Source organism: Musa acuminata, chromosome BXJ1-7, assembly GCF_036884655.1.
Source record: "Musa acuminata AAA Group cultivar baxijiao chromosome BXJ1-7, Cavendish_Baxijiao_AAA, whole genome shotgun sequence".
Lineage (NCBI taxonomy): Eukaryota > Viridiplantae > Streptophyta > Magnoliopsida > Zingiberales > Musaceae > Musa > Musa acuminata.
In genome coordinates, this window is record NC_088333.1 from 3,028,207 (window position 1) to 3,039,830 (window position 11,624).

At 37.3% G+C, this 11,624-nt stretch overlaps 1 protein-coding gene across 1 annotated transcript; it reads right to left on the reverse strand.

The window, feature by feature from the left end:
* Nucleotides 1-492: 492 nt before the first annotated feature.
* LOC103990720 (bifunctional 3-dehydroquinate dehydratase/shikimate dehydrogenase, chloroplastic) lies at nucleotides 493-10,368 on the reverse strand. Its single transcript, XM_009409964.3, has 11 exons — nucleotides 9,886-10,368; nucleotides 8,256-8,361; nucleotides 7,573-7,791; nucleotides 5,280-5,626; nucleotides 3,148-3,211; nucleotides 2,877-2,985; nucleotides 2,620-2,763; nucleotides 1,827-1,975; nucleotides 1,123-1,285; nucleotides 976-1,023; nucleotides 493-748 (listed from the first exon to the last, which is right to left on the reverse strand). Exons 1-10 carry the CDS (start codon nucleotides 10,071-10,073, stop codon nucleotides 980-982), a joined length of 1,533 nt encoding a protein of 510 aa, XP_009408239.3. The 5' UTR covers nucleotides 10,074-10,368; the 3' UTR covers nucleotides 493-748; nucleotides 976-979.
* Between the last annotated feature and the right edge of the window lie 1,256 nt (nucleotides 10,369-11,624).

Here is an 11,624-nt window from a genome sequence, read left to right on the forward strand (position 1 = left end):
ACCAAATTACATCATGAGGAAAACAAATCCTATCTGATCTATCTCTAATGACATGTATAATAAAAAACCAAATTGTGTTTGAAAGCCCTAATAAATCTAATTACTCTTCAACATATATATTTGGAACTAGTCTTGTCCCATAATATCTAGCATTTGGATTTCAGTGGCTTACAGATAAGCCAATTTATTTTATTACCAAAATAAAGTCCATCCCCACACTTAACAAGTCTCAAAGTAAAATTTGCCAAACTTTTGGCCTACCATCATTTGCTGTATCCATTAAATGCAAATTACTTGGAAGGACATAAGCCAAAATGTACCTATTTGCAATATAATAATAATACCAGAAGACATCTCCACATGCACCTGATTTGGAGCAGATTGAAGCTTTACTGAAGCAATCTTATTACATTTCAATACACTAGAAGCTTAATTTGCATAGGTGATGAAGCAAAAGAATGGGGAATATGATCAATCCTATGTAACCAAGGCTCAGAAACAGTATCCTCAGACTGGCATACATTATTAGATGAAAACAATGTTATCAAAATACAATATTCAACTTGAGGGTCTACAAATTTATCACCACAGGCATTGGATAACAACAGTTGATGTATTTTCCTCCACTGCAAAAAAGAGGAACCATTATACATGATTTAAGGAAACTGAAGAAATTGGCTGAAAGTGGCATCCCATGAACTCTCTCTATATGTTCATTGTAGTGTTGCTGAATCATAGACTGCAACATCTGAGGAAAAGAGTAAGCAGAATTTTCTTTCAGGTAAGGATTTATGACCAATTCTTTAAATGTGCAAACTTTAATACCAAGTTCTTGTTGTAAAACTAGTATGAATTGTCATCAATATTCAATAATGTCAAAGATTTCCTCCCCACATCAACTATCCATGATCGAGTTGGTCTAATATAAGTCAAAACTATTCCCCAAAAACTTCAAAAATATTATGCAAAACTAACCATTTCATGTGTATCTCATCACCGTATCTCGCATCAGATTTTCAGGGGCTGCAAAAGAAATAAGACATGAAGAAGACCAAATTATTAAGACACTCCTTGAAGCATAAAAAGCCTGCCAAACTGTGGTAAGAATGTTCAAGAAATTACCAGTCAAATTTGTGAATAGTTCAAATTGGCCCATTGCTTGCCTTATAAACATCTCAAGTCCGCTAACAACAGTAGCTCCAGATTCTTCCGCTTCCCTCAAAAGTCTGGTTGCTCTTGGGGTGTAGACCGCATCAAAAACCACAGAATAAGACCCAAGAGCTTGCTGTAGATTTACTAACACATTTAATCATAGAACTTGGTCACATCAAAAGTTTAAAAAAATCACATTCTTGCAGCCAAAAACAAGCAGAACATTCTCATGTTTGATATGGGCAATATTCTATTTGGTCATATTACATAAGACAGACAAATAGGTTATTTCCAGGCTCCAGATGCATCAGCAATGAAGGCACTACAATCCCCCTCTATAATATCTATATTAAGGTTTTATGTACTGAAAAATAGAAAGAGATATGTCATATGAGCTCATTGTCCAGTTGGACCAAATAATTGGAAAAAAAAAGGTTGCATCAAATGAACGAGGTGACTTTCAAATGATTAAGGTGATGACTGAATTCCCCAGTAGTATTCAACTGAAGCTATTTGTATTACTAAGGTGGCAGACATTAACGTCTCAGGCCATCTCCTTGAATGATGCATGGAAAGGGCTAATACAATTTATTGTAGAAATTTGGAAGTAATGATTGACCTATAAAAAATTCTTGAAAGAAAGCAATGCCAGCTTGAAAACAGAGATTACAAACCTTCCTGATAGGGGTCTCATTAACATTTGGTTGCATTCCAATTGATGTTGTGTTTGCAAGAATCATTCCATCTTCGGGATGGAAAGTTTCCAATTCAGCAAGTGTCAATGCATGGCCCCCGATCAAGTTTGCAAGCTCTCTAGCTCGTTCTGACAATCACATAAGTTTAAGAATTTACAAGGCATGCAACCACAGTAAATTCTATTAGCTAAACAGACCTACTGCTGATCCTAGTCAGAATTCAACAAACTATAACCAACATCATAAATAATAGTGGAGTATATACATATCCTACAGATTAACCTTCATAGAAAAAGCATTAATGGTAAGATCTCAATGTCAGAAAACAAGATTGCACCTGAAAACGATGGAAGCCATTGCAAGGTAGAAGAAATTTCCCAATTTCAAAAGAGAAATTTCTAATCAAGATATCATAACTTAATCAACCAGATCTACCAGCTGTTTGAAAAGTCAAAAATGAAAATGCAACAAAATATTAGTGGGATGGTGGCATGGTCCTAAACAGGCATGGCACTCATAGGTCATAAATAATGAAATTGCAATTAACGATGGAATGATGGCATGGAGCCAAACAGGCATGGACCCTCATAGGTCAAGTAATAAGAAAAATAAGGACAATAATAATGAGAGCATAAGGATTTTGTATATATGGATGCTATGTTGCTCCTTTCTCTGTAAATATGCACTACTTTGTTCTTCCAGTACTATCCAATACAGAACCTAAAGAAGTGGTATGAGGGCAGTAATTAATTGTCATTTGAAGAAAATTTACCATAAGTCCGATTTGCAATCACAACCTTTGCTCCTTTCTCCTTTGCACCATATGCAAGAGCTTTACCAGCACCACCAGCACCTATGATGACAAACACTTTACCAGCAAGGGGAGAAACAGTCTCCTTTCCCACTCCCTGTGAACCTGTCAAAGACATACATGGGATCTTGATATGCTGTTCCACTGAATGCAAGCTACCTTTGCATGTAAATATTCATAAAACAGTGACACATTGAACTGGTGAACATGTAAGACACCTCTTATTCCATCCTCAATTGCAGATATTGCACCAACATAATCAGTGTTATAACCAATTAATTTGCCATCACTTGGTCGTCTAATGATTGTATTTACAGCACCTATAGACTGGAAGAAAAAAAATGAACAATAAGTTAAGAAAAAGACGAAGGAAGATGACAATGATCATAACCAACTCATAATATCTTGCTACAAAATTCTTGAAAATGATGCAAATATCCCATTAAAATAATTCCAATAACCACTCAAGTTGGGAATGCAGTTGCTCACCTTTGCTATTGGGTCCACCTTATCACAACATCCAACTGCAGCTTCTTTGTGGGGAATTGTACAACTGCACCATAGGAGAAGGTGGAGTTGATATCAGACAGAAGATTGAAAATATTCATTAAAAATGACACTTAACTATCTAAATAAATAGATAACAAACATTCTTCAATAACTGGAAATTCAGCCATCAGCAAATTCATAAGCATGTACAAACCTGATTCTGCTCATGCACACCTAAGACTAAGACTTTTTTCAAGGTTAACAAATGACTATCATCTTTTTCTTTCTTTCCTTCTTTTTTCTAGTGAAGACTATTAGCAACTCAATTGTGTTTTCAGGTTCTCTTTGCAAGGCTATACTCGGACATGGACAGTGAGACTTGAATTGAGTTTTTGATGTACGAAATTGCTTCGCCTAGTAATGAGTAACCATCCAATGATTATGCAATATTAACCTTTATTTGCTAGTCAGGTCAAGCCAATAATCTACCATATAATATGTAAACATGATTAACTGTTCAGGCAAGAGAATTTATATCCAATTGACAGTCACACATCCTTGATAGCCTGAAACAAGTACACAGAAAATTGATCCAAATGTTGGCAAATAATTCATCAAATATGATTATCTTTTTTCTAAATGACCTGATTGCACAGCAACTGAAAAAGGATGTCATGGTATATGAAGCTTTCTATGTTGTCTGGAGAGGTTAAATGCATATGCACACCTGACTCCTTCCCATAATTCAAATTCATATTTCATACATTATGTTCATTATAAAATAACTTTAAGATCCTGCACAGCTCATTGCTCCAGTGGAGCAATACTGCACAGAAACATATTTAAACAGATAGAAAAGCATCCATGATATTTGGTTTACCCTTAATGGTGAAGATGCCATCACGCCACCTGCCTTCTCTAAAAATGTCTGATTCATAGTTTGTGTCGGGAAAGTACATCATAATATTTGAAGAACATAATGATCAGTCCATTTTGGAGCACATTTATGAATTACAAGAATGGTTAACTAATAAAATACTGGTCACCCAGAGACACGCATCATCAAGATCTTAGTCGCGAAAGGAGAGCATTTCTAAACTTTTGGCAAATAAAGAAGCTAATATTAAGTCCACTAACATGTGGTATTCAATCTTCATTAGTTTGCTAAGTCAACCAAATACTTGTTCTATTGCAATTTGGGAACATCTACTTCAAATCGTCTGAAAAACCAAATTCTTGTCAAGGAATTCTTGACATTCTGAATTGAGATGGAAGTTCTAGTCAAGAAAATTCTTGAGAAAGTTGCCATAGTGATTAGAAATCTAGTGATTGTAGTACATAAATATGGAGTCAAAGGAATGGATATAAATGTTATTTCTAACATAAAAGTACAGACATAATCAACTTTTTGGAAGGTTGTATGAACAGATGTCCAAGGTTAAAACTTTCAAGGGCTGTCGGCACCCCTCATTTCAGCCAGCAATTGAAATACTTCTCCACTTCACTTCTCTGGCCTCCCCTCCAACAAGAAGTGGCGTCATTGATGCAACATGGCAACAATTTAAATATTCAAAGCCCTAGTGCAAAATCAAAATCATACTGTCATGGATTTTGAGATGCCATGGACCAATGCAGTCAGGTTGGTAATGAGAAAGGTGTTTCAACCCTGTAAATCGGTCACATAATATGACCAAATGCCTGGTGTTGTGTCTCAGCATGAGATTTGATCAGTATACTGAGGTTTAATTGCTTGCAAATGGAATTATGCAGGAAAATCAAATGGATAAAACTTAAAATACCTCAATTCATATATAACTATTACTGTAATTAGACCGCGATTACGAATTGTAATCAAGCAAAATTTTAGATAATCACGTTGCCAATCAGAATGTTGAATAATAGGTTTAATGTAATGCCGTGCTAGTCCTGGGTGCAACCTGCCACATGTATTACCCATAGAGGAATGGAGCACATTCATGGGCATGCAACCAATATAAAATCAAACAACATGAAACTCATTGACACTGGGTTACATGACAAAATAAAGTTAAAAAAAGTTCTCAAAAGAATTTAATTACCAACACACAAGAAAAAACAGTAATAAAAGTTACATTCTCAAAACACAGCTGTACCTGAAACCAGCAAAGTCCGTGGATGAATAGGCATTCAAGAAATTAACAAGGTCATCTACCAAAAGTGGCACATAAACTGCATCGAGACCAACTGACTTGAATGCAGCATTGAGCAAAACTGGGCTCTTACTGTGGCCTACAGGCTTCCCTACAATCCCAAAAATTTTTGTATCTGCTCCAATCTGCCTGATATTGTATACATTCAACAAGTCTGATATAGTTGGTTGCCCCGGTGCTGATTCCTTTCCCACACCAAGGGTGCCAAATGTTAGATATCCACCAAATTTTGGGCAAAGCAACCTGGAGATTAAGCCTCTCTCCCCCATAACCAATCCTATCATCGGAACCTGTTGTTCCCATTCATTAGTAAAATACAAGATATTCTAGTACGAGTAATATACTAGAGTTATCTACAAACAACTTATTGATCATCAACAGGAAAACAAGTGATTCAAAAACATTTATACACCAACAAAATTGCCAGGATATTGACAGGATATGAATTTCTACTTCAGTAGGGCTAATTATAAATTACCCTCTGTAGTTAGACGTCTTTAGCATCCTGATCCCGAGGCTTAAAAAATTTACATTGGAATCTATATAGTTATGAAAGTGAAACATTTAACTCAATTTACCTAACATAGTAGGTTTACCAACAGAAGCACGAAAACAATGGGCAAAAAGATAATTTCAATGTCGTAGTTACATTTTCGATGGTGGTAGACGACAGCACTGCTAAGGGCCACGGGATGCTGTTGTGGATGAGGAGGGAGAACAATGATGAAACTTGAGACAAAGGAAGAGGAGGAAAAGGACGACGCAGATGTCGACACTCTACATCTACGTCGGCACCGACGCAGACACAGATACAGAGCGACGCCACTCTACATCGACATTGGCACCGACAACAATGCGAGGAAGGGCGGCGTTGCTCTGCATCTGTGTCAGCACCGATGCATATGTCGAGCTAGCCCTTTCGTCGCTCTACATATGCGTCGGGGCCGATGCAGATATCAAGCGACCCTTTCGCCTCTCTGCATCTGTGTTGGTGTCAATGCAGATGTCAAGTGGCTCTTTCACCGCTCTGCATTTACGTCGGTGTCAATGCAGTTGCCGAGCGACGTCAACGTAGATGCAAAACATCGACATCTGTGTCATCCTCTTCCTTCTCTCCCTTTGCCCTACCTCCTGCCACCGCTCTCCCTCCTCATCCACAACAACCACCCGCGGCCTCCAGCGGCATCGTCGTCTGACGTCAACAAAAACGTAATTAGGACATTAAAATTACCTTTTTTTCCTACTATTTTCGTGCTTCCGTTGGTATGACTGATGGCATTAAGGTAAATGGAGCTAGATGTTTCACTTTTATAACTATAAAGATTTTAATGTAAGTTTTTATGTCTAAGGATCAGAATGCTAAAGAGATCTAAATACAAATGATAATTTGTAATTAGCCCACTTAAATATGAGCAACAAGCAAAAAAATAAAAAAAAATAGAAAAATGAATCTAGCGAAACACAATATTTTAAAAAAGAAAATTAAAGTTCATTAACAAATGGAGCAAGTTAAGTTATAAGAGAAGATATGTTGTTCCACAAGGGAAAGCATAAAATGGGAGCACATAGGAAGCAAGTTATCAATTACCATAACCATAGCAAATAAGACAGATTATATCTACTTTAAGTTGGCATTCTGAGTACTCAATCACCAATATGAAGTGGCTAGGATACTAAAGAGATGAAGAAATCTTATGCCTACATTTATGGTTGATTATATTTATATACTGTAACATACCAAACATGGCCATAAGGACAAGGCACAGATATTTAAGGTCACCAAAATAGAAGCAAAAGATAAGAGTAAGGTCAAAATTAATAAAAAACAGCAGGACAAGATTGATTGTAACTGAGCCCTATTTTTAGAATTCATGACTCTGCACTCTTTCATTCTCCATTTCTAAAATTGCTCTATTTTTTTCTTCAGATTTCAGCAACACAGTTGTAAGTTGAGTCAGCATTTGCATAGCTACTGCTCCAGTGTTGTTTTGGCTGAGCCAGCATGTGTGATGTTTGCACATTCAACAAAACAAGACAAAAGCAACTCACTGCCTTCAATTAGTGATATTGCATACGCCGTATTAAGCATGCATGAGACATATTGCTCGTTTAGTGCAACCATGTTGGTTGTCCACAAGGTTCAGTGGAACAGCACCTCCCAACATGAAAAATAGAAATATAACACATGCCTGGATCAACTCCAATTATATATTGACAACATATTTTGGGTACTCACCTGGCAATGCACTATTACTTGGAACATGCGTGTTACATCAACAATGTCCACAGCTGTGGTTGCAATCTTTACTATGTCTGCTCCAGCAGCTTGAATCCTTGCTACAAGGCTACTTAACTCCTCACTTGATGGAGTGCTTTGATAATTATGAGAAGAAACAATAAGCTTAAAGTTATCTGGCTTCTTCCCAGATGTAAGTCTAACAAAATCATCAGCAACCTGTGAGTAGGAAGTGCCACATAGCATGTCAAACAGAGAACGATAACAGCTGAATTAATTTATCAATAATGATAAATAGAAAACTAAAAGTCATATTTACTAATGCACAATTGAACATTTTATGACCAAGGAACTCCATATTTGGTTGGGTGTAAATCCTGCCTAAAGGATAAGCTTCTTAGTCATGTAATTGTTGATGATAATTGAGACATGATTGTTGGGACATTACGGCTTGTTGTTGTTTTTCTATGTGTCATATGATTCCAGTTATTGTTATAGGTCCAGGCTTTATTCATAAGCAGTTCAGAATCTTCAGATTAGCATCATGATGTCAAAATGTATCGATATCTTTCTTTGGTGCTGTAAAAGCCTGTATGGTAGTATGTTTCATTAGTTTCTGTACATAGTATGGCTGGACTGAGTGTATTTGCTTTGAGAATTCCTCATAATATTGAAAAACCAACCTTAAGCTCAACATCAACATATTCGGCTCCTAGCTCCATAGCTAAGCAAAGTGCCTCGAATCTCTGTTTATCATCACCTTCATATTCACCTCCTTCCCATTTCGGCCTAAGGAAGATGAAAAGGTTGGAATAAAATTGGGAAATGAGAGTAACCACAATATGGTTAATACTTAATTGAGTCCCAAAAGAGACGAGTTTGGAGAACCTTCCAGGCAAAAGCTTGTCAGCAAAGCAGTAACCAAAGTGGAAGAAATTATTCAGACAACAATGTATACTACCAATTAGCATTCAGGATATGCATGAAGGTTCTTTCTAAAGAAGAGATATGCATGGTTATTCTTCATTTGACAAAGAATGAAATATTTTTCCCAAATGAATATCACAGTTCATGCTTTAGTGGAGTAAATGATCGATAACATTTGGGTAGCAAAAATATTCCAACACTCATGTAATATTTCACCAGATGCAGAAGCAGAAGATCTCATATCAAACATTCAAAATTTATATTTGAATATGCCTTCAAACATTTTTAGACAGAAATCAATAGACGTAGTTGTCACTAGTCATTAATCCAGCATTATAGACTAATAAAATAGCACAGGGTAGATCGTACTTCATATGGGATGACTCTTTGAGACTGTTTTAATATTTTGCTTCTCCCTCTCTGCTACAATGCCCACTGATAGCCTGAAGCTGCAAATTCATATCAATATATCGTCCATGGCATTCATTTCTAAAGTTCTTCTTGGAGTGAATTGTGAGCAGCTTACTGGATAAAAGGCATTAGTAATGCTTGTGTGAATATATTCCAGTTCTTGAATGACATCAACACTATCTATATTTGCCAGACCTCGATAAGCCTTACAAGTAACTTCTTAATAATTTCATTTTTAGTTATCAACACAAAGGCCCCATCAAGAGACTATTCTTCCACAAATCTTGTAGTCCAAATGAAAATTTGAAATTTAGCAGAAGTGCCCATGCTTGATGCTCCCATTGCTTGCCAATCAACCATTTCTTTTTCTTCACCACTCTAGACTGGAGGGGATAAGGTCTTGAAATATGTTCCCGGATTAAATATGGGAGTTGGTCTTACAATGAGTTGTGTTGTATTAACACAACTAATAAATCCTTGCTTTCTCAAATCCAAGCTAAAAGGATAATAAAGCTGGAAGCTTTACAGGATGCATGTATACAGCACCAAATATTACAATCTCGTGACGGACCTTTGCACAATATCTATTCAAACTAGTGCTTCAAAACTTATCAAACAAGAAAGCTGGCAGGCCCAATTGTCATTAATATACGGAAACAACCGTTCCTTCATATTATAAAGTCGCATTTCTAAAAGATTATGCTCCTTGGACATCATTCTTGAGGTTTATTTACTGAACATGAGTAACAGTTTATTTACTGAACACATCAAGGGCTCACATTTCACTCCAAAAATTCAAAAAATACATGGGATCCACTCAGGATTAACTCAGGCCAGATCCAATCTTCCAACAATGCATCTGACCCCATCAGATGATCGGTTCAGTAATCAAACAAGAGGAGCCACTACATAAGATAATAATTACTGAACAGCTACCAAAATCAATCGAATTTATCAAGGGGGAAGAGACGAGACCTGTAGGTGACGAGGACCGGGAGCGGGCGGTCGCCAACGAGGAGATGCAAATCGCGGCGGGGCTCGAAATCGGACAGGTGGTCGAGCCGGATCTCCACGAGGTCGGCGCCGCGGGCCTTGGCGGCAGCCATGTCCGCCATCATCTGCTCCACCGTCTTCGCCACCAGCGGCACGCATAGCAGCGTCATTCTGTGGATATGGGGAATCGACTTGGACTCGCAATGGTGAGGGAAGAAGGAGGCTCTTCTGCAGACTCCTTCAGACTGAGAAGACGAAAGGGAGAAAAAGAGGAGGGGGGTGTGTGGGTGGGTTGGTGGCAGGTGGAGTTTGGTAGACTCGATTCATCGGGAATTCCTCGTCTGCGGGAGCGGATCGGAGGATGCCGGACCACATCAAACGGTCCACGGAACTTCCAGCGGATCAGATACACGGCATCAGCCGATGAGTCGGACCGCCGCATAGAATCGCGGCCGATGGCGGCTGTGAGATCACGGCAGAAGGGTGCATCTCTCATTGGTTGTTAGCTGGTGGTAACAGATGGGGCCTCAAATGGCATCCAATGATATCGACGATAATATTATAAAATCTTAAAATTATAATGAAACTATAATTTTATTTTTTTAGATGAAAATTATTATATTTGATTTGATTTTCTTATTATAATTTTTATATATCATTTTATTAGATATCCCAATCGAAATAAATTTTAATTTGTCGTTGCTCCAATTTCTATTAACATTAGAAGCAGATCGACGACTTCTATGGAAGGCAAAAGATAAAATTGAGAAAATATTATGATTTTTTAATAATTTATTAAAATAAATAAATATTTTAAGGATAATTTTTTGTAGAAAGCCCTTAATTTTTAGAAATTTCTATGACACGTTCTAATTTTCAAAAATTCTCAAAACTTACTTTTTTAAAAAAATTATTTTACCCCTAATCACTTTTACTCCTTTGTATATCAATCATATTTGCCTGTGTCGTTAGCCATGTCAGCTCCATGCACTAACCACACCTACACCTCCCCTAACTATGAATGAGAGAGGAGAGGGTGTGACTCATGCACCGTCGTTAACCATGAGCAAGAAAGAAATTGAGTAACTCATATGCCTTTGTTGTCACTTATAGGCCCCCCTTGTCGTTGATCATGAGTGAGGAAGGAGGGTGGGTGGGTGAGTCCTCACGTAAAGATGGCTAAGGGCATTACGAGTGATAGGCACCTGTTTAGGATGGAGGGCAACAACTGACAGGGTGAAACTGTGGCCAAGAGCTTGTGTTTGCTTACAGCCTCCTACCCCATCATCATCCTTGGCAAAAAGGAGGGGAGGTAGAACGACGAGTTCAACAAAGATATGGGTAAAATAATCTTTTCATGCAAAGAAATAACGCTCTATGATAATTTCTAAAAACTAAAACTTTTTTTTAAGAATTCACCTAAAGTTTAATTCATACAAAAAAAAAACACATGGAGCTTACTATTTAAAATCCTCATACTATTTATAATTTAATAAAATAAAATATTGTAATATTAATAGTCCATCTAATTTTGATTTTAATTTTGTTTACTCACAAACCCTGCAATCGCCACCTTTGCACACTATCATAGTGTCTTAGCGTCCGACCTATGCCTACCGGTCCTTCCACTTACTCCTTAGCCCATGCTTTGATCTTATTTGTCATCGCCGTCGAGAAGGATGGGAAAGATGAAAAAGATATTTATAGTCTATCTAATTTTA